This window comes from Macrosteles quadrilineatus, unplaced genomic scaffold (assembly GCF_028750875.1).
Source record: "Macrosteles quadrilineatus isolate MER2022 unplaced genomic scaffold, UCM_ALF_1.0 Scaffold_6__1_contigs__length_79288215, whole genome shotgun sequence".
Lineage (NCBI taxonomy): Eukaryota > Metazoa > Arthropoda > Insecta > Hemiptera > Cicadellidae > Macrosteles > Macrosteles quadrilineatus.
This window is the reverse complement of record NW_026542599.1, coordinates 23,953,543-23,971,545: the sequence shown is the minus strand read 5'-3', so window position 1 is coordinate 23,971,545 and position 18,003 is coordinate 23,953,543. Positions and strand designations below refer to the sequence as shown.

Below are 18,003 nucleotides of genomic sequence, written 5' to 3'. Positions count from 1 at the left end.
GGTCCATGTTAATTTTTTGAAGTTTTCAAATTCATTTTTTGTTCTTATTTGTTAGCCTATTTTAATTTTTAAAAGCATTCTGCACATCTACAGGAAAATATCTTTCCAACAGTATGCGTAGATTTCCCCTGCGATGCACACGAGCTGAGAAAAAAGGTTTTAAAGAAACATGCTTGCCTATTAATATATAGATAGATAGATAATAGATAAAAAAAAAATATTTACTTAGCTAAGGCATAGGTTATGTCAGTTATTTCATCTTGGTCTGTTCACATAAAAGTAATAATTAAATAACCAGGCTTTTAATACCTAATTAAGGCTAGACTTTCCATTTACGTATGGATCAATTAATGTAACAGTTTTTTTTCTTAGAGAGAACATATTTTGTAATGAGGGGTTTACAAAGTCTTCTATTATCCTCTTTACTTTAAGCTTGAAATTTCTGGTCAGCGGATGAGTCATTAAACTAAGAAAAAGTCGCATCAATAATATAAAGCTGCATAAATAATATTTTGCATTTATTTATAAATTAACTATGCAAAATGCACTGGCATTTTAGAGAATCTACCAACAATTCCAGGGTTAAGTAAGAACCTTGTATTTGCCTCAGATATTAACCTGTTTGCTTATCGTAGAAAGCTCGGTGGAGACCTTATGAATTTAACTTTTCTAATTGAATATTTGACTTTGTTGAGGCCTACTGTACAATGAATGTTGTTGATTCCAGTGAAAAGATGGAACGGATGGAGGTAGACGAAGATGCCTCCGTAGTAGACCTCAGTGTCAAGTGAGTATTGATTTTTTATCTTTGAAGATGGGTTTCTTTACTTATTATTTGAAATATTTTTGCGGGTGTAATTATAAACAGACCGAAGAACTGTTATGTTTGGATAATTTTTTTTTTTTACTTTCTATGTGGAAAGTAGATTGTTTTGATCAAAATATTTGAGTTTTGGGTTGAAACATCTGTCTTGGGTCCCCTTGAACCAAAGTGGAACCCTGTAGATCTTTGTTTAGCTCTTCTCTATTACATAATTTATAGTTTAATTATATAGATTTTTAAAATGTGTTTCTTAAGTCTCTTCACAGTGATTTGGTATATGAGTACTAATGTAAATAAAGATATGAATCACTTCAAACCCTCAATAAGAAAGCCAATGCCTTGATAATGATATTTAAGCAGCCCTTTTGTCAGATTTACAACAACATGCTTAAAACAACCTAAACACCCCAACACTTGATATTTCATTCGACTTGGGTGGACCAATGCTTCTAGGTGTCAAACGAGGTAACTCACCCCTCCCTCGGGTTTCCCCTCCCTCGACGGGTTCTTGAGATATAATTGAATATATTAAATAATTACTACATTAAAAAATTATATTTTAGGCCTAACTTACACAAATTATTACGTAGTATCAAAGCTCTAAAATTTACTAGAGATATTAGTGATTTAAATTTTGTCATGACTATACCTAAACCAAAAACGATTTAGCCTAATTAACTTTGTCTGCAGTAATCGCAGAACAGACAGCAGTCCAGCTGCATCCCAGCCGTCCCCTCGGCCCACCAACATGTCAGCACGCAGGAGTCTGCGGCCCCGCACAGAGCTGCGCAGCTACGCAGAGTCCCCTGACGTGGTTGTGGTGACTGATGATGAGCCGAGGCTCAACGGGTTCAGCAACGGCAGTATGGATAGTGATAGTGATGACGGGGAGATGCCTCCTCTACCTCCGATCAAGGTTTGTGTTTAAGATGTTAGTTTAGACTTTTATCAAGTTAATGTTTTACAGCCACCGTATTACAAAATGTGGTGGACTGAAAAGTTTTAATTTAAGGTGTTCCCACAAAAATTTTGGTCACAAAAATTAAGACTTTTTCTTTCCTTTATTGTTACATGGTAAAAACAAGAAAAATATTTCTCTTCACAAGCAAAAACGTAAAAAAATCAACTTAGATTTTAAAAAGACAACAACTTTGCAATGTTAACTATTTGCTCTTATGTATTGATCCTGTCGTCTGCAGGAACTGAGCCCTTCGGAAGTGTTGGAGCGTGAACGTCTAGTGAGGCGGCTTCGCGAGGAATTACGAAACGAGGAGATGAAACTGGTGTTGCTGAAAAAGTTGCGACAGGTATCTGCTTACGTACTATTTTGATCAACTTCCATAACAAACTGTAAATTTACTCAGAGGTGTTAGTATATTGGACGGGCGCTTCCTGGTCTGCTCTGGAATCACAACAACCCCTGTTCTGTGTAGCACTGCCCATCAGTTAACACTCAATCTCAAACACATTCTACAATCACTGTTGACATTTTAAATCTTCTAAATTTGCTTGTAAGTTAAGGCATTGTTTACGCCAGTTAAATTAAGCAGAAATGTCGTCTTCCAAGCCAAAGCAACCTAGAATTTTTTAATCTTGTTTAAAAAAATTTGTGGGCATGATTTACTTTTAAATTTACCAAATACTCATCCACTAGTCTACAATTATCAAATTGAATGTGTACTTTCCCACTTTCAAGCCCTTTAAATACCAAACTTATTTAATTAGAATTTTTTGTTGATTTACATTTTTGTAATGATCTTTGGTGTTTGAACCTTCCAAATCCTATCGTGTTATATTTGATTGTTCTGCACAGTCACAGCAGATGAAGGAGAACATAGCTGTGGTGCCGCCTACCACGGGGACAACCAGTGGGGGGGTGACTGGGGTGTCTGCCCCCACTGTGACAACGGGGCCTAGCAAACCTTCTAGTGCTGCTCCCCCGCCACCACCGCTAGTACGCAACAGTCACAGCAAACCACCCAGTGCTGTGCCTCATCTCCTACGTGGGGTAAGTTAATAGGCCTACCTTCAGCTGATGAATTTTAATGATAGTTCCGTCCAGTTCATGATTCGGGTCTCTCGGGTTCTGGCACCCACAACAGGACCCTGTTGTAAACACACCACACTAACATGACTATAAACTAATTTGTTATTTGAAATTTCATAATAATTCTTTTTGCCAGCAACCTGCGCCGTCATCGCGAGGTGCTCCCAACATCCATGCGCCGCCTCCCATGGGCATGATGTCCAAGTCACTGGCGCCAGGCATGCCTCCCAACATGCACCCCACCACCCCTACTTTGCAACGGGGTGAGTAGTCTGTATTGTTGTAAATTATCTAGTTAATTTTTTTAAGTCATCTTCCGTTCTGGTTAGTTCCAGATCTGACTACTAAGGCCTCTCCGTCTTCTCTTATACCTCTACTTCCTTTCCTTCCCCATTTGCTACCTAGTGCCCCACTTTACTCCTTTTTCTTTCCTCGTCTATCCACATTCTTCTTCATTCCCTTGGTCTCCTTTCCCCTGTTATCAGCTCCATTTTCCTAAGAATTCTTCTCACATTCTTCTTATACGTCCAAAACATTCTCGTCTTGCTTTTCCTACTCTCCGCCTTAAGCTGCCTTCTTCTTGTCTCTTCATTATTACCTTTCTACTCTTAATGATCTTTAAATATCTTTTCAAATCTTTAAACCTTTAAATATCCATTCAATTGGCCTTTTACTAGTTTTTTGTGTGGAAAATAAATGTTTGAATTGAAATTTTTATAGCTGTTGTATGGTTTTTAGAGAGATCTTTATTACAATCAGAGATAGTTCCCCTTGCCTAAAAATGTATCTCTTAGTCTTATTACTTGAGATGGGCTCTAACCACTTAGTCAGTGCATTTTCATATCTAAAAGTAATTTGTGATTGACAAATTAGAACCTGAACCTACAAAAAATACAACCCCCATGCTATGCTAACTAAACCAGTTGATTCCCTATCCAACCATCCAGTTAAACTTGACGAATGAAAGTCTGAGATTTTGTTTTAAAATTGTAATACTACACCAATACACATTTTGTATTTTTAAAATTATATTTGACCCTTCAAACAACTTATTAAATCATGTTTATTTACAAATGAAATGTTAATGAGCTTATAACACTTGGAGATGTTGGAATGTGAAACATTTTGTCAGCTGATTGACTGTTGTGTTGCAGGAAGCAGCAGCAGTGTGTTGGCAGGTAGAGGAGTGCCGCAAGGACTCAGTTTGTACACAGCTGACAGGACCAAGGACTCTCGCCACTCCCCCGCCCCCTCCCCAGCGGCTCAGCAGGTACAAACATTTGCCAGACGATTGTTTTACTAGAGGTGTGACGATTGTTTAATCCTGAGCCTTGAGCTTTGTGGTAATGAATTTTACGTAATTCAACACATTCACTACTGGGTGTCAGGACACTCTACATACATACTTGTGTGTCGGCTGGTAGTGAATATGTTTAAATTCAAGTTGAAGTATGATTTAGAGTTGATGATGTATGATTTAAATAATGTACAAAAAGGATAATAACAAGGACGTGAATTAACAATTTTACCTAACTTTATTATTTTCTTCAAAGGGCAACATTTTATGGTAGTGTAGTCATTAAGAAAAGCAAATAAATATCCAAATAATAAACAAATAATTCCAATAATAATAAACTTATCATATTAAAATTTTGATTTGAAATTAAACACAAAACTTATTATTTTAAAGAAATGTTTTAGACCTATAGGCATATAATAAAATATGTTTTTCAACACTTTGATACATGTCCTACGATCACACATTCTTCACAGACCGTCCTGTGATTGTGATGGTAAAAGTTTGCCAAAAAAATTTATCCGCACGCACACCTCTAGTTTAACTATGTTAGTAAATTGAAGGATTGAGATAGAATATATTGACATCGCAATCTTATGTGACAGTGAGACAGTGATTTTATTTCATGTCAGCCACTGAGAGTTTACTGCTGTTAAATGCAATTTTCATTCTTATATATGAACTTTGCAAAACTCAGCGTGGCGTATTGTAAACTGAATCATGTTTTTGTTCCATTAACTCTCATAGTGTGAAAAACTGTACAAGTAGGACTTCAAATGTGTGAATGGGATTTAAAAAGGAACTTATGTCAATTTTTCCCTATACTTAACCTGTTAAACTGGTATTTTGTAAAAATTCTATTATACACCTGTAAATTGAAGTATAAAACCAATGAGATGCTTTGAAATGTTGGTTGGTATGATGGTGAGACTAGTTGAGAGGGTGTTTGTCTGTTACAAGCTGTCAAGTCTGGTGGATGTCAAGTTGGGAGTTGGAATGCAACTCTCTCAACTATCAGAACAGGTATTTCTTAGGGCCACCCTCCTTTAACATACATGCTAGTGATGAGCAACGATGTACTGATAACAGCATCGTGAAAACAGGGCCAAAACATGAATTGTTGACATTTTTCTTTGCTTTCTTCGTCAGTTAATTAATCTAGATACTAGTTAGATAGTCTAGATTGGCAGTTTTTCTTTCGTTTGCATTATGCAAGATTAGTATTTATTGATTATGCTAGAGCAGGGGGGCTGCCGCTGAAATTGTTTACAAATGAATTGTTTTTGGGCAGCATTTAGAACAAGCGTTTTAACAGGGTAGATAGTTAGTTATATGACTCTACTCAAAGTCTAGTCTAGTTCCAGTTTGAATTATTTTTTGACTATATTTCACCAGCCTCTCAATAATAATAAATATACAAATATTCAACTTGTTAAAACTAACATTGATATTTTGATAGTTTGCTAAAAACATCTCAGTAACCTACCATCAATGTTTCAAAAACATCTGTTATCGATGCTCACCCCTAATATGCCCAAGTTTTTCCTGGGTCTGGGCATCTCCATCTTGTCCTATCCATCCACAGTTTTTCTATTACCATCTGCCATCTCTTTTCCTTATTCCTCTTCACCTCTTCCCTCCACCTTCTCCCTTTTGATCTCCTTCCCTACATCACCATTATCTCCTTTTTCCTAAGAATTTTCTCGCATTCTTACAAGTCCAAGCCATGCATTCTAGAGTATTATTTCTTAGGTTACATGCTTAGGCCCTACATGCCAAGCTCATGCTTATTGAATTAAACTTTGGGTTTTGTACTGTCCTAAATTAAAGTTTAATATTTTTTTATTCATGATTTGTAAAAATTGGAAATAGCATGGATATTTAATGGTTAAGTTATACTTCATGAGTCTTACCATATTGTCTACCTAATTTATATCAACACAATTGACAAAAAGCATGTAAATTCATGTAACATTTAAAAACTAATATCTAATTTTTCTCAAGTGTAACAATCCGTTCAAGCTTTTTTCACAGCACTTTTACAATATTTCAATCTAATACCCATTAGAAAACGTGTTTAACTCTGACACACAAATTGGTATAATTACTCAGGTACACACAGCTGGTTGTGCTTAAATGACAAACAAGTGGGAAAATGATCAATGAGCTGTACAACAAATAAGAGGAGGTTCTACAGTGTAACTATGTGGGATGTATGGGAAGCCTTTTATGCTGCTTACTCTTACACTGCAGTGGTTGTAGAGCAAATCTTCTGTGTACAGGACCGTCAGAGGATTGAGGATGCGCAGACTCCTGCGCAGAGACAAGCCGCAGCCAAACTGGCTCTGCGTAAACAGCTGGAGAAAACACTGCTGCAGGTAAGTGTGTTTTGTGTATCTACAGTGTGTACTTTTGGTCTGCTAGTGTATTTTCAGAGTAGCCACTCAACCATGAAAACCTAAAAACTGCTAATTTTGGGGTGGAACCTTGAGAATAGGGGTGAGCGTATTCTTGATTCTTAAACAATTTTAACACCAGTGATATTGAAGAATTGTCAGTTATCTGTTTTTAGTGATTTTGAAATCAATACCGTTGTTTCAACTTGTTTTTTTACATTCTTTGTTATCATTAACGATTATAAAATTTGACATTAGACTAAATAACGCTGCACTCGCCATGTCATCAGGACATAGGTCGGATCACAACCAACACCCCTCTTTATTCAAGTTATGACATGTATAATTTCCTCTTTCATGGCTTTGATGATCAATTATTATTAACTTGGGTTATCTTCCAGTAGAATATCCATTGGAGGCTCTAGGAGTACGAGGCTGTCTGAGGTTCAATAGGTTGGTCTACTTTGACTTCTTGACTTCAATAATGTCATTATTCTGGTTGTGTTGCAGATTCCACCACCCAAGCCACCACCACCAGAGATGCACTTCATCCCTAACCCCAGCAACACGGAGTTCATCTACCTGTTGGGGCTGGAGTATGTGGTGGACTTTATCACCAAGGACAACAAGTCGCCACCACCACCGGAGCCGTTCAAGTGTTCCCAGTGTGGCACCAGCTTCACTCCCGTCTGGAAGTGGGAGAAGAATCCGTCTAAAGGTCAGTGCTAGTGGTGTCCCGATTGAATACTTCATAGTATTTTTTACCAAATAGTCGAACCTTTATTAGATGAATTTCAAGGGGTAGGGTAAAATTTTTTATTATCGAGGTATTCTTAATGAAGAGGGAGGTTTAATACTGCTGTTATTCGTATTATAGAAGTTTCTCCACTGCACACACACGTGCCAAACAATGACTATGGAAGAGGGATGGATGGGGGATTCATGTTGAGACAAGCTTCTGTTAGTTTTGAAAACTAGGTACCATGGAGGTTGTTAATGAGAAATTTGTGTTATAGAGGTCGCATTTGTTAAAGATGTAATTTATTCATATTATAATGTCCATAATAGTTATGTTAGAAAAGAACATATGATGTTTCCTTGGCAACAGAGTTTAGTTGTTTGTTATATTTTGATGAAGTAAGATGTATACACAAATCTAAGTTTTTCATTCTATCAGTTTTACTATTAAATTAACTTAATTTTTGATCCACAAGACGACTTGTTATTTTAGACGATATTTCCAACATGGTAGCAGAACAGAGTGGTTAAATTAATTGAGAAGAAGTTAATAGAATAGTGAATGATGAGTAATGAAAAACAGATTGAAAAATTAAGAGGGACTGAGAATTTCACAACATGGAAAATAGTCATGAAGGTAATCTTAGAATGTGAAGGAGTTTATGGAATTGTTAGTGGAGAATTCGGAAAACCAACAGCAGGTACACCAAATTATGACGAAAAATTGGTAAATTGGTCAAAAAATGATGCAAAAGCCAGAAAATATATTGTTTTATCCCTTGAGACGAATCCTCTACTTAGAGTAAGCAATTGCTCTACAGGAAAAGAGATGTGGGAGAAACTTGTCCACATTTATGATGTCAAGTCAACTGAAAATATTGACATATTGAGAAATAAGTTCCATAACATTTCTTGGGAACCTACCCTTGGAATGAATGGTCATCTGGAAAAGTTTGACGAAATCCAAAACCAATTAACAATATACGGTAAGCCTATTAATGAAGACGATTTGTGTGCTCGACTCCTTCAAACTCTACCAAAGGAATATGATCACATATATGTGACTTGGCACGACTCACCAAGGGAGGTGAAGACATGGGACATTCTACAGAAGAAATGTCTCAACTTTGAATTACGTCTAAAGGACAGAGACGAGATGGATGTAGCAGTAGCCATGGTTTCCAAAATAAAAGTAAGTTCTAAACAGCCAAAATATATGGGAGCCAAAAATTCCAAAAAGGGAGACTTGCAAAAATTAGGAGCGATAAAATGTTTTTCATGTGGCAAAAATGGTCATCTATCTAAAAACTGTCGAACAGGTCTAATTTGTTTTAAGTGTCTCACAAAAGGACATAAATCAAATGAATGTACCCGTGAGATACAAAATGCTGCAATGATGACTCGATCAAATCTAGAGGTAGGCCTAATTGATAAGTCATTTTTCAGTGAATGTGACAACTGGCTTGTTGACAGTGGTGCTTCTCACCATGTGACAAACCGCAGGGACTGGTTCGCCACTTACAAACCATTTGATACTCCTAAAAAGATGGACAGTGCTCGCCAAGGTGTTCATATTCAGGCCTTGGGGTCAGGAAAAATAGACGTTATGGTTTTTGATGGTAAACAGTGGACTTACAGGTATTTCGATGATGTTTGGTACTGTCCTGATGTTGCTTGTAACTTATTCTCTGTGAGGAAAGCAGGTGAAAAAGGCATTCACCAGACTGTGAAAAACAATGGTAAGTCATGGGTGTTTTCTCAAAATGGAACAATCATTGCTTTGGCTATATTTAATACAGCTAATCAATTGTATAATATGGTTGTTAAGGTCATTCCACCAAAAGAGTCATGTTTTATTTTGAAGAAAATAAACAATAACGATGATAAACACTACTTTAACATTGAAGAGAGTAGCAATGATATCGAGCATGATCCCCTTGACAGTAGGCAATCAATTCTAAATGATGAGACCAGAAATCAGCTTGTTGACAGTAATCGGGACAATATATTCCATGAAGAAGAGCAAGATATTGTGTATCCAGGAACCAATGATACTGATGAGCAAGACATGTTGTGTCCTAGTGATGATATCGCTATTCCAGGTGATATATTACAAGAGGAGACTTATAACCTGAGAAAACGTGATGGAATAAAAATACCTATGAGATATAGAGATGATTCTGTCATGTGTGTCAGTGACAGAGATAAAAATGAGCTTTTAGCTTCTGCAATACTTACAAACGAAGTACCGGAAAATTATGATGAAGCAATTAGATCTGAGCATGTCGTCGATTGGAAATCCGCTATGGATGAAGAAATAAATTCATTAATAAAAAATAAAACTTATGATTTGGTTGATCAACCAAAAGGAAGAAAAGTCATCGATAATCGCTGGGTATTTGCACTGAAAACAAATTCTGAGAACGAGATCATTCGTTACAAGGCGCGTTTGGTCGCAAAAGGATTTACTCAGCGTCCTGGTATTGATTATGGTGACACTTTCAGCCCTGTAGCTCGGTTTAAGACGATGCGAACTATGTTAGGCTATTCAGTTCAGTACAATCTAGCTATCAAACAGTTTGATGTTAAAACAGCATTTTTGAATGGCAATCTTGATGAGACTATTTGGAAGAGTAAGCTTCAACGGTGTGTTTCCCAATCTTCAATGGAAGCAGAATATGTTGCCGCTAGCGAGACCTGTAAATCCCTTCGTCTTGTGAAAGAGATTGGCGCAATTGAAGAAAAGTCTATTCCTATACTACATGTGGACAATCAAAGTGTGATTAAACTTATGAACAATCCAATGTTCCACGATCGCTCTAAACATATTGAGACGAGATACCATTATGTTCAACAGTTGGTCTCTGGGAAACAGATCACTGTCAGATACATTCCAACAGAAGAACAAACCGCTGATATTTTAACAAAGGGCTTATCATCATTGAAACATGTTAAAATGAAAACTTTCATTGGGATGGTGACCTCTTAACTAAAACTTATTTTTCTAAAATGTATTATGGACATTACGGGGGTGTGTTAAAGATGTAATTTATTCATATTATAATGTCCATAATAGTTATGTTAGAAAAGAACATATGATGTTTCCTTGGCAACAGAGTTTAGTTGTTTGTTATATTTTGATGAAGTAAGATGTATACACAAATCTAAGTTTTTCATTCTATCAGTTTTACTATTAAATTAACTTAATTTTTGATCCACAAGACGACTTGTTATTTTAGACGATATTTCCAACAGCATTCATAGAGGTTTTGTGCTAAAAATATTCGCTGTATAGAGGTTAATCAGTCCTAGTCCATGTCACAAACAAATTTGTCTTATAGAGGTTTTCAACCTAATTGTATAGAGGTGTTTTTAGCATTGACCTTTATGAAAGTTCTAAGGGGATTTTTAAAAAATTGTCTCATCGAGGAATTTGTTTTACCGAGGTTCGTACTTAAGAGGTTCGAATGTATTTACATTTTACGATTAACTTTTGTATACTGAAGTAGACTCTCTTACTCTCATGTTAAGGACCAGCTGTACCTTCTAAGCAAATTTCCCCCATACAGACCTTTTTTTGTGAGCGAGTGTGCAGTGTGTGTGTGTGTGTGATGAGTTCTGTGTTTTATCCTCCCATTAATTGCCAGTTGCAATTAGTGAAGTAACCACTGTACCTATGTACAATATAATTGATGCAATGTAATTTCATGTTACAGTACCTTCAATATTTAATTAAACTGTCAAACAAAACCTCACATCTTTGGTAAGTTATTATAATAAGTCAATAAGTATAATAAGTTTACTTTGTTTGATTAGTATGAATTACGTTACAGGCAAAGAGCCGAAGGTGATATGTGAACAGTGTGTCACCACGAATGTGAAGAAGGCTTTGAAAGCTGAGCACACCAACCGTCTCAAGACTGCGTTTGTGAAGGCTCTACAGCAGGAACAGGAGATAGAGCAGAGGTATTGTTATTATTACTCCGATGGCATGTACACCCTAAACTCCATTTCATGTTTACTGTGTCTACTGACCACAAGGACAATTTAAACAAACATGATGTTTCCAGTAATGTCAATAGAATGACTCACTAGTCGCCAATAATACCTGAGCTGCATAGGGAATGTAGAATGGAATGCACGTCTATCCATAGTCAAAGATAGCTAAGATGGATTTCTCTTAGAGGTCAGTTGAGTTTGTTTTAACCTTGGACTGTTTGTCTAGACTGGCGCAGGGCTCGCCGCAGCCTACACCAGAGCCTGCTCTGCCTCCTCCGCCACAGCCCAAGGCGTCCACCCCAGCGCCTAGACCTGCCCCCACACCCCCCGCACCTGTCACACCTCCCTCCGCCAGGGAACATCCCCTGGCCAAGCTGGCGGCAGAGAGCAGCAAGTTCAACAGTCACCACGCGGCCGCTGCCCAGGCACTGCACCAGCAACTGATGCGTGGACTGCCTCCACACCAGCCCTTGCCTGCTCACATGCTGCCATTCTCACCACTCTTGTATCCCTATCAGGTATACTCAACAGTCTCCTCAGTTAGTTTTGTTCACCGGTTTGTTTCATATTTTACTCAGAGAAGAAAGGTACAGAGTAAACACGTCAATAGGACAACCGTGAGCTTTCATGTCTGGTATGTTCCGGAAATGTACTTGTGACAAGCAAAGATCCCAAACAGTGAGCACTGTGTGGAAATTACTATCGCACAGGGCACAGGGTCCTCCTCCACTGTGAGTGTTGTCGAATATGAGAGCGAGGGGGGCAGTGTTGGACTTTGCCCTAGACAAACACCACTAGTGCTAGACACCACTTTAGTGTACATCCTCTGTTCCTTACATCTCTGTGTATATCATCAATTTCACAACTATTTTATCTTAACAATACAATCCTTTAACAAACCATTGGTTTTCTTGTCTTATTAAACAAACAGAAAAGCACAAATTTAACAATCTATAAAGAAAAAAAAACTAATGAACTAGCGAAACGTCAGAAACATAAAACACATAAAAACAAGGTTAGTATTTTATTTTTTTCTACTACTAAGTCTTCTTTTGTTCTATTCAAAGTAAATGCTTCAAATGTAACAATAGGAAAGTCAATGGTTTTATTCCCCTGACAAATTTGATTTCAAAGGAAAGACAAGTGTTTTAGGAACAGTTTTGGAACATGATTGGGGTTAGCTAGCTTTTACTTGAGAAAGATTAGTGTCTAGGGACTAAATACAATCCATTCATGCTGAAAAATATAGCTTGCATTCTTAATTTTTATTTGCTTTACCATGAAGTGGATTAACGAGCGTCAACTGTTCTAGTCATTAATGTCCCACATGTTTTTTCAGCTGGCCATGGCTCAGGCGGCCGGGGGCAAAGGTCCAGTGGCAGCCGCAGCGGCCAACCTGGTAGAGCTACAGAGACAGGCAGCCGACATTCAGCGGCAATACCTGCTGGACATGATCCCCTCCCCTACTTCCTCACGTTCCCACCCCCACTCTCTCAACAACTGGAAAACGTGATCCTCCTCCACGCCTTCCGTTCGCTAAGCAATACGTGCAGATGGAACAGTGGCAGATTGAAACGGTTTGACCTGGAGAATATCACGTTCTCAGGATTTTATTTTTTCTAAGATGAGTTGAGAGAATCTCCATTCAGTATTAGAATGCTGGAGGAATTAGTTGCACAGTGTTGTTGCTATAGCCTGTTGTAGGTGGAAAGATATAGCAGGGAGTTTGGAAAATATGTCAAATTTGCTACAAGTGGCTAGATTAGAATGAAATTGGGGTGTAAGTTTACTTCTGCTGCAAGCTCGATATATTTCTGTTCATGGTCCAACTAATTTATCTCCCACAAAGTTCATGTTTGATCAGTTATTGGGGTTTGCTAAGATCACTTTAGCGAGTATTATTTAAAACTTGTAGTAGTAGGTGTGGGAAAGAGTAGGGAATTTCAATTGACGATCTTCACCATATAAGATGAATGATAAGATGCCTATGATAAATTACAGGCTGATAAGCTGTATTTTAGCCAGGCCATTTATTAAAAGCCCAATGATCAAGGGCAGCTGGGTCCAGTTTTGAACTATCAAAAAGCTACACACTTTTCTTATGATTGAACTAACAAAGTTTTGAAAATAATCTTCAACATGTAAAAGGCCATTGAAAAATTGTAGAAATAAAATAATTTAATGCATTTTCTTGTTTGATACTTTTTGAAATGTAATATTTTAACTTAGCTTCACTCATAGTTTTAAATACAGACAGATATAAGTGCAATCAGTGTGCAATTTTTTATATTTGAAACTCAACACTGTCTCCATGCTTAGTAAATTTGGATGTTTTGTAGATTAACTATTATGATTTAGTTGAGATGGGGAACACAACCTAGGTATTTGAACCCAAATATGAGTGTAGAATGGAGTGAGATCTCTGTAGCTTTATTACTGACTAAGATCAGCTGTTTCTTTATCCAGGATCATTTTTAGAGCCCAATTATCAAAAACAGCTGGGTCCAGTTTCGAATCATCAAAAAGTTACTGACTTTTCTCAGGGCTCAAAGATTGTATGACTTAATTCCGGCAGTAGCTCAATGAATAGTAAACTAGCCAATGTAACAACTTGGTGCGTTCAGTCTGCCACTGGTTTTGATCTGTTACTTTTCCAACTTTTATTGTGAGAGGTGTTTTGTTTACTACATGAATGTTAGATGGGACTCGAAACTACTTAATACATTCTGCAGTTATTGTGTGTTTAAATTTGTTGTGCTTTTAATTTTGTTCCTTGGTGTTCTGTTGTCGGCAACGCACATGTTATGTGTACACCTTTTCTCCATTAGCTTTACTCGTTTCATGTCCTGTATCTTGGCCTAAAATTTTACTGTGTGTGCATTTATTTTGTTGGTTTTCAATAATTCATTAATTCTGTGTATAAATAGTTTAATTTTTGTAAGAAACAAATAATTTAATGCAAAAATTGCATGCTTTGAATGGTTAAGTAGCCTACACAGATAGACAGTTCTTTTAGAGTTACTTCATTCTATATTTTTCTTAATTGCTTTAACGTAATTTTTTTCTTTGGTAATTGATTTTTTTCATTTTCTTGAGATTAAAAATATGAATGCGTTTGGCTTTTATATTACAATTCTTTCATTAACAATAGCTAATCAAGAAGTTATTTTATTATTTTCACTAGTGAGTGTTTTAAGGTGTTTTTGATTCCACTTGTTCTTTTATGGCAAAACATAGATTTGGTTGGGCTTCTTTAAATTTAATAAATAATAATTTCAATCAATTGGGATGGATATTTCCCTATGTTTTATAGCCAATACCTAATGCATATTTTGATCAGTTTATCGATTATTTAATTTTGTCCGTTTAAATTCTGTAATAAATGACGACACTATTAATAAAATATGGAATTATTTTAAATTAAAATCAACTTTTGTATATTGAGTGTTTGAGTGTATGTGTGAATACTTGCTGGTATTAAATAAACTGCGTAAAATATAGTTCACTGTAAAGATTAAATCTTAAGTTTTGTTTTGTTGCACAGTTTTGATTTTTATTTGCAGTTACTTAGGCGAAATAAGTTTTGCAATGGTTTGTAACTTAGTTAAGGATAGATGATACTAAGTTTTAGATTTAGCTGTGAAATATTTGTCCATATACAAAGTTAATATATAATTTATTTTAAATTTATTTAATTTATAGACGTTTCCTGTCATATTACTGTAAACATAAGCTTTTGATAGTTTATAGTAATGAATGGGGTTATTAAGCACAATAAGTATAATAAGACTGTTAAGTAATGGACAGTTGTATTTCTTAAATACTTAAACATCTTTTGAGTATATTATGAGGCTTTATGTTTTTCCTCGTAACCACACAGAAGTTATTGGAACAGCTTTTTGTATTCATTGCATCATGCTGTGATTCTTTTCATTGAAAAAATGTTCAATTTTTTTTATACAGCCAAGTTCGAAATAATATATTTATTAATTTATAAATAATATATATACATCACTAGGCCTAAGGTGACTCTTTTCGACCCGAGCTCAAGTTTCAAGCCGGCGAATCCAAGGTCAGAAATGAGTGAGGGTTGAAAAGACAATTTTTGTCCGTGTGATGAACTATATTTTTTGTCATATTGCAACATTTTAACAAACAAAGTTAGGAAACTATAATACTTTTCATGTAAATATAACCTCTCAAAACAACTTGTAACTTGTTTTAAATTTTGTTAATGCAAACAAGCAGCTGTTTAGTAAGTGATTCCATCATTTTGTATATGACGATTGTGTTACTGTACGTTATACTATCGATATGTTGAACTATTGACATAAATGCAACAATTAGCTACTGATTAAATCAATCTATACATAATTTTGATACATGCAATTGCTTACAAAGTTTAAAACAGTTTACAACAGCTGACTTTACTCCCTAGGGACTAAACAGGCTCTTACTCCCTAGGGGTTAAAAGAGCTACTCTAGACCTGCAACGTATGTATTAAAAACCGCTGTTTTTGCTGCAGTATGACAAAAAATATTAAACAGCTATGTAAGTTGGTGCACACAATAGCTCAGATCTAAGATTTTTATATTGAACATTCCTTTAAGGTTGCACTCTACACTAGTTTTCATTCAAAGTTATACCAAAGTAGCACCTCGGTTATCTGTCACCTACAGTTAAGTAATTATATATATGTTACCGTCAAAAGGGGAATAAGGGGGGAACACTTATTTTAAGTACTGTGTATCAAACAATGGGCACGCTCTGGGAACATGTACCGGTGCAGATTAACCGGTGATTTATTCACCGGTACCGCCCCGGGGCAAGAGTCTTGGTATCCCAGAACGGTTATTCACCGGTTTAAGATACACATCGGATTATAATATACACATTCACCTTTTATTTACTTTATAATCTTTAAACCAAACAAACTTGTTCTCACAGAATAAATTATTTGAAAATTATTCACTTAATACGTTATATAACATTCTCATAGAATAAATTATTCACTCATTACGCAACATAACCTATGAAACTGATGAACTATTAAATTATTCGTTGGACCCGCCATCTTGCTTGCCGTAGCTGCATGCTGTTGTCGTTGTCCAAGAAACTGACCAATCAGAGGCCACCGGTGTATTATGCACCGTAGAATTTCTCCGGTGCATAAATCTTGCACCGGTGGAGGAAAAAGAGGAAATAGCTGTCTGCTAGGTTAGACGCGCTCACTATCTTTGGTCTATGGGTAACATCATTCCTAGTTAGCTAATACAATCAGCTGTTTTAGTTTTAATTGTTAGGTACCCAATTAGCGCAAATGCTGTACACAGTATTTAAAAAATTAGTTTTCTCCACTGATGCTGTTACAAAATATCCTTTACAAAAGAATTGTTTACTTCCATTTCTTTAATTTTGAAAACATTTAACACAACTGTATCAATACTGAATTTTAATAATAGATAAGAGGGGAAATCAAACAATAAATCATTCTGGCTCTGGACATGGATTAGGAAGACCTGAGGTTCGGATAAAGGAGGTGCACATTTAATTCAAATTTTCTTTCACATATTAGCAAATTCTTAAAATACGCATTTCTTGAGTTTCATTGGTGTATTTGTTTACTTACTAGGTAATTAAAATTTATATTAATAAAAACACATAAATTATGATTAGCTTATTTTCCTTAACTTCCTTTTGAAGAAGGGATAATTTCTTAATACAGAAAAACCATTTTAATGACAAAATAATTGTTTCAAGTTGTAATGAAAGTTGTTATTGGCATTGGTGTACATTTGTATGTTTACATGTAAGCTAGGTGAACCATGAGGCAGTATTTAAATTTTTATATACGTAAAAAAGTAGAGAAAATTCTGAATTAGTTAAATATTTTTGAAATTGATCAATGTTGACCCTTAGGAAGTGGTAGTCCACTTAAGTCTTGTGATCTTTAATGTAATTATTGTCGATGTAAGTTTCTATTCCCTCTCAGTAATGTATTTGTTGATAACGAAGTAGTATTAACCTACATTTGATCAGTGTCTATACTTAACGCTGATAGGTGCGAAAGTCAGGCTGGAATAAGCCTGTTTTGCAATAATTATGATGATCTTTTTATGTATAGTGCAGCTTTTTGTATTAATAAATACAAAATGGTTTTATAAATACTTCTCTTGTATATATCTTATATGGTATGATATTGGTGCTCTACAATATTTTGTCCTTAGCTTTTATAAAGTTATCGATATATTATCATTGTTTTGTACATAAGTCTTTTTTATGATGTTAACTTAACATTATAATGTTGTAAAATGTGTCTATATTGATTTTTTGAGTATTTAGTTTTCAAAATGTTCTTAGTTGTGACGGTGATCTTGGTTGTATTTTCATTCCGATCCTTTCCTCGTGTTTCGTAACATGTATATTTTCTAACATGTTCGAGAATAAAAGATTGCAAAAAAGTAAATTGTATTTTGTTTTAATTCATTTTCACCCATAAGCTCCTCATTTTTACAATTTATTTTCCCTAAAACTTATCACGTTTGACATACCTACCTGAAACATAGGGGAATGTTGCTGAAAGTCAACAGTCCCGGAAGATCAAATAATTTATACCTGTGCCGCTAGGTCAAAAACTACAATGTTTGCAGTGTCTGTAGATCAAAAATCCCAGAAAGTCAAATAGTACAGTCCGGGCTAAAA

The 18,003-nt window shown here is 35.8% G+C and overlaps 1 protein-coding gene across 4 annotated transcripts in view; it reads left to right on the top strand.

Annotated features, from left to right (window-relative positions):
* LOC128996354 (transcriptional repressor p66-beta-like) overlaps window positions 1-17,767 on the top strand; it is a 28,551-nt gene extending 10,784 nt beyond the window's left edge. For 3 of the 4 annotated variants that reach the window (XM_054421626.1, XM_054421629.1, XM_054421627.1), the window contains 12 exons: window positions 728-787; window positions 1,514-1,739; window positions 2,023-2,130; window positions 2,637-2,831; window positions 3,007-3,133; window positions 4,025-4,140; window positions 5,128-5,190; window positions 6,450-6,545; window positions 7,074-7,281; window positions 11,135-11,267; window positions 11,527-11,818; window positions 12,640-17,767. In XM_054421626.1, coding sequence (XP_054277601.1) covers window positions 728-787; window positions 1,514-1,739; window positions 2,023-2,130; window positions 2,637-2,831; window positions 3,007-3,133; window positions 4,025-4,140; window positions 5,128-5,190; window positions 6,450-6,545; window positions 7,074-7,281; window positions 11,135-11,267; window positions 11,527-11,818; window positions 12,640-12,813 — 1,798 coding nt within the window. In that variant the 3' untranslated portion in view covers window positions 12,814-17,767. The remainder of the gene's footprint in view (window positions 1-727; window positions 788-1,513; window positions 1,740-2,022; window positions 2,131-2,636; window positions 2,832-3,006; window positions 3,134-4,024; window positions 4,141-5,127; window positions 5,191-6,449; window positions 6,546-7,073; window positions 7,282-11,134; window positions 11,268-11,526; window positions 11,819-12,639) is intronic. The other variant, XM_054421628.1, reaches the window with a different exon arrangement.
* The last annotated feature ends 236 nt before the right edge of the window (window positions 17,768-18,003 follow it).